At 40.6% G+C, this 4,158-nt stretch overlaps 1 protein-coding gene across 1 annotated transcript in view; it reads left to right on the top strand.

Annotated features, from left to right (window-relative positions):
* Positions 1-3,516: 3,516 nt before the first annotated feature.
* The window catches only part of LOC308282046 (GTPase IMAP family member 9-like), a gene marked incomplete at both ends in the record, with an annotated part of 1,528 nt that continues 886 nt past the window's right edge, over positions 3,517-4,158 (top strand). The window contains one exon of the mRNA XM_080722394.1: positions 3,517-4,149. Within this exon, the coding sequence (XP_080578520.1) occupies positions 3,517-4,149 (633 nt within the window). The remainder of the gene's footprint in view (positions 4,150-4,158) is intronic.

Below are 4,158 nucleotides of genomic sequence, written 5' to 3'. Positions count from 1 at the left end.
TCCCAACGTGTCTGAACACAAATGCTTGTGTTCAGTGTGTGTGTGTGTGTGTGTGTGTGTGTGTGTGTGTGTGTGTGTGTGTGTGTGTGTGTGTGTGTGAGGACAGACTGGAGTCTGGTATGAAATAACACGTTCAGATGACGAAAGGAATGTCTGTCTGTTCAGATAAGTTCAGTACAGTTGAGCGGGCTGGCTGTAGATAATAGGCCTATAGATAATGATGGGGCTTTCCTTTCACAGAAAGAGGTGTACATGTTCTGAAATTGTGGTAGTTCCGGTTCAGTTATTGTTGTCTTCAATGCTTTTCTTCTTTTCTTTATTTTTTCTTCTTTTTGTATACGTTTATTTTTTTTAGCACCTGCGGTCCAGAGATGTAAATCTCCCACATACCTCCTAGGTGCTGTCATCACTGTCAAGTATTAGTCCAATCACTGTGGAGTAATCAGCAGATTTAATGATGCTGTTGTCATAATGACTGCATTGACAAATATCATTTGGCAATGCATGTCTGTGTGTGAACAGAGCAACAGACTGTATAACAGCCAGGAGCAGGCCAGAAGCATGTTTGTTTTCCATCTTACCATGCATCAGGGAAATTAATGAATGTTGTTCAACTTTTTCCACAATAATGTGTTGGCTTTTAACAGTTTGTCAATGATATTTTATAAACAAAACTTCTGTTGGATTCTATGATTTAGCAATTAGTTGACAGGGAGAATACCAACATACTGACAGACAGACATGATTCTAAGATGGAAAACTAAGAAAAGAAAAACATTTCAACACTATTATATTGTAGAACAGTGAGACAGCTCATGTTGAATACTGTGTAGAGCAGTGAGACAGTTTGTGTTGAACACAGGCAGTTAGACAGCCAGGTTACAGCCCTTCTAAATGGGATATTCTGTACATTTATGGTTGCTAATTTAATACATTGCTTTTTGTTTTGTTTTTGTCTCAGTATATATTACATTTTCCTTTTGGACAGTGTTTTACCCTACAGTATATGGGGGTGTGTTTCAGTTTAGAGCGAGGGCCATGGGAGGAATGCCAGCCTGCCAATCACCCAAACGCTGTCAGAATGGGTTTGAAATAGATCAGTGGTTCTCATAGTGGGTGCCGTGGCACCCTAGGGTGCCTTGACACAAGTCCAGATGTGCCTCAGAATTCATCAATGTCACTTCAGTTTAACCACTTATAGACTTAGTAAATGAATCCTTCCTGGCTGATCCATTACAATATCACTGGTCTACAGTATATGGTGATTCACCACGTCAGTGTCTCTACTGATGTGTTGCACACATACCGTAGGAGTAGGATTACACTACACTTATATAGGCTACTTACGCACCAGTAATTTATTGCACATGCACGTATGAGAATGCAACAAATATATCCCTGGCATCCCTGCACTCCCATGCAACGTGTTGGAACAAATAACAGATTCAGATTATGTCTCCATTGTAAAGGTAGGGCATATCTAGCACATGAATTCATAATGAAATGCAGACACCTAGAGAGTCTAAGCTTGTCCTTGTTGAGGGAGTGAACAACGGTCCTCTGTCGAGGGACAGCGAATGCATTTTCCGGCAGAGGCACCTGCCAATTGACTATCTGAGCACGCTGCTCCACCGCTGATCATGGTGCGTGCGTGCGTGTGAGTGCATGCATGCGCGTGCATGTGTGTGTGTGTGGGGGGGGGGGGGGGGGGGGAGAGATAGGTTCGGCAGCAGCGGCAGACGCAGCTCCATTGCCGGTCTGTCCGGCTGTGCCACAGATTGGGTATAATTGCCGCGGCATAGGAATCATCCGGCGAGGCCGCGGCAGGTGCCACTGCCGGGAAGTGTATTCGCTCCTTCTGCCTCTGTCTCTCCAGATCAGATTCTCATAATTATTTCAGATACATCTTATTGAAGCAGGTAAAACACATTGTAGCTCCTGTAGGAATGTGTGCCTTAACTTCTTTAATCTTTTATTTGGTTTTGCCTTTGCTATTTTTATGCCATTGTTTTTTAAACCCTGTAGAACAATGCAACAATGTAAAGTGTGTTATAAATCAAATGTATTTAGTATTAATTTATGTTAATGACAGCATTCATTCATTGATCAGTTGACAGTTTGTTGAGTCTTTTTACAAATGACAATTGAAAATCGCAAAATAATATCTTGCCAATAATGTGACTAATTTATCACTGTCTTTACTGTCACACCTGTGTCTAAATGAAATTATCTAATTCCATTGTTGTGCAGCAAAAAGATTGGGGGCAAATACAGGCATGCAGTAGGTGTGTCCCTGGAAAGGAACATGAATTGTCCCCTCCAATAAATTAACCCTCTAAAGTTGAATATCACCTTTATGGAACACAATGCTATACTTATTTACTTATCTGTCAATTTTCACAAACGGATACTAAAAGTATGATGAGATCACAGATCTATATACACAGAAGGCATGGTACTCAATTTACCTACAATTTCCTTATTTTCCATGTTACTAAAAGATCAGTCTGACACTGATTTGTGAAGTTAGTTAATTAAGTACTACTGTAGATATTCATGACGATAATGACAGTGGGGCATTGGACATTTGGTCATAATGTCATGCTTGCGCGTGTGTGTGTGTGTGTGTGTGTGTGTGTGTGTGTGTGTGTGTGTGTGTGTGTGTGTGTGTGTGTGTGTGTGTGTCTGTCTGTGCGTGCGTGCGTGCGTGTGTGTAGTGAGTTAAATTAAAGTTGATTTCCATACCGTACTGAAAGGAACGTTATATGCTTTGGGGAAAATGCTCATCAATGATGTCAAGTAAACCATGAGTTACAGACTCACAGTCAATGAGCTAAATCACTGGTATGGTCATTTAAGGTGTAGTTAAAGTTAACGTTAATTACTGGACAAAACTACTGTAGCACTTGAAGGTGACAACCAATGCATGACAGTATTGGCTTAATGAGAAACTCTGCAGGGATACATATTAGGGTTAAACATTCTAATAATGAAATGTACACCATTGAATTTAGATCACTTCTCTATCATACAGAACCTCTAACATAAAAGAAAGACAAATCAATGACAAGGGGAAGTGTACAACGTATAGGTTGTCCATTGCAGCTCATTTGTTGTAGATTGAGTTTATAGCATCACCTGTTCATTATGCAAATCTATTGTTATAATAACACAATCTCTCTCTCTCTCTCTCTCTCTCTCTCTCTCTCTCTCTCTCTCTCAAAAGAAAGAAAGAAAGAAAAAACCTAAAGAACAGCCATGAGTGGAGATTCAAGCCGCAACAGGGGAAGTGACGGTATGTACAGTACTGTATCTTGACACATGACAGAAGAAAACACTTTTGTTGTTTCCATATATATTTTCTTAGAAAATATGTAATTTAATCATCTCTAATTAGTAATTACTATAATTGTCAAGTGTCATATTCTTTTGTACACCTCAAATATTTAGCATCCATAATCATATCATTTTAATCCTACAGCTATCATAATAAACGATGAAGAAATTCGAATTGTGATGGTTGGGAAGCATGGAGTTGGAAAGAGCGCCACTGGAAACACCATCCTGGGTTCTGAAGCTTTTGAATCCGGGGAATCATCTGGCTCTCTGACATTGAGCAGTCAGAAGGCCAGAGGTGCAGTGGGTGGTAGAAAGGTCTCTGTCGTCGACACACCAGGCTTGTTTGACACCAGGTTCAGTGAAGACGCAACCCTTACAGAGATCAAAAAGAGTGTTTGTTTTGCTGCTCCTGGTCCCCATGTGTTCCTGAATGTGATCAAACTGGGAAGATTCGAAGAAGAGGAGCGGAAAACTGTGGAAATGATCCAGGAAACATTCGGCCAAAAGTCGGAAGAATACACAATGATTCTCTTCACAAATGGTGACCAGCGTCAAGACGAATCAGTTGAAATCTTTTTGAAAAAGAGTCCAGAAAAACTGCAAGAATTAGTCCGAAAATGTGACGGTCGCTATCATGTCTTCAGCAACAAAACCAAGGATCCCTCTCAGGTCACTCAGCTGCTGGAGAAGATCGACAAGATGTTAAAGAAGAATGGGGGAAGCCACTACACCACTGAGATGTTCCAAGAAGCAGAGAAACTGATAGAGGAAGAGAAACAGAGAATTCTCAAAGGGAACGAACAGAACAGACATAAAGAG

Source organism: Nannobrachium achirus (assembly GCF_963921795.1).
Source record: "Nannobrachium achirus genome assembly, chromosome: 3".
In the NCBI taxonomy this organism is placed as follows: Eukaryota; Metazoa; Chordata; class Actinopteri; order Myctophiformes; family Myctophidae; genus Nannobrachium; species Nannobrachium achirus.
Note: the sequence above shows the minus strand (reverse complement) of the source record. Positions and strands in the feature narration are given on the sequence as shown.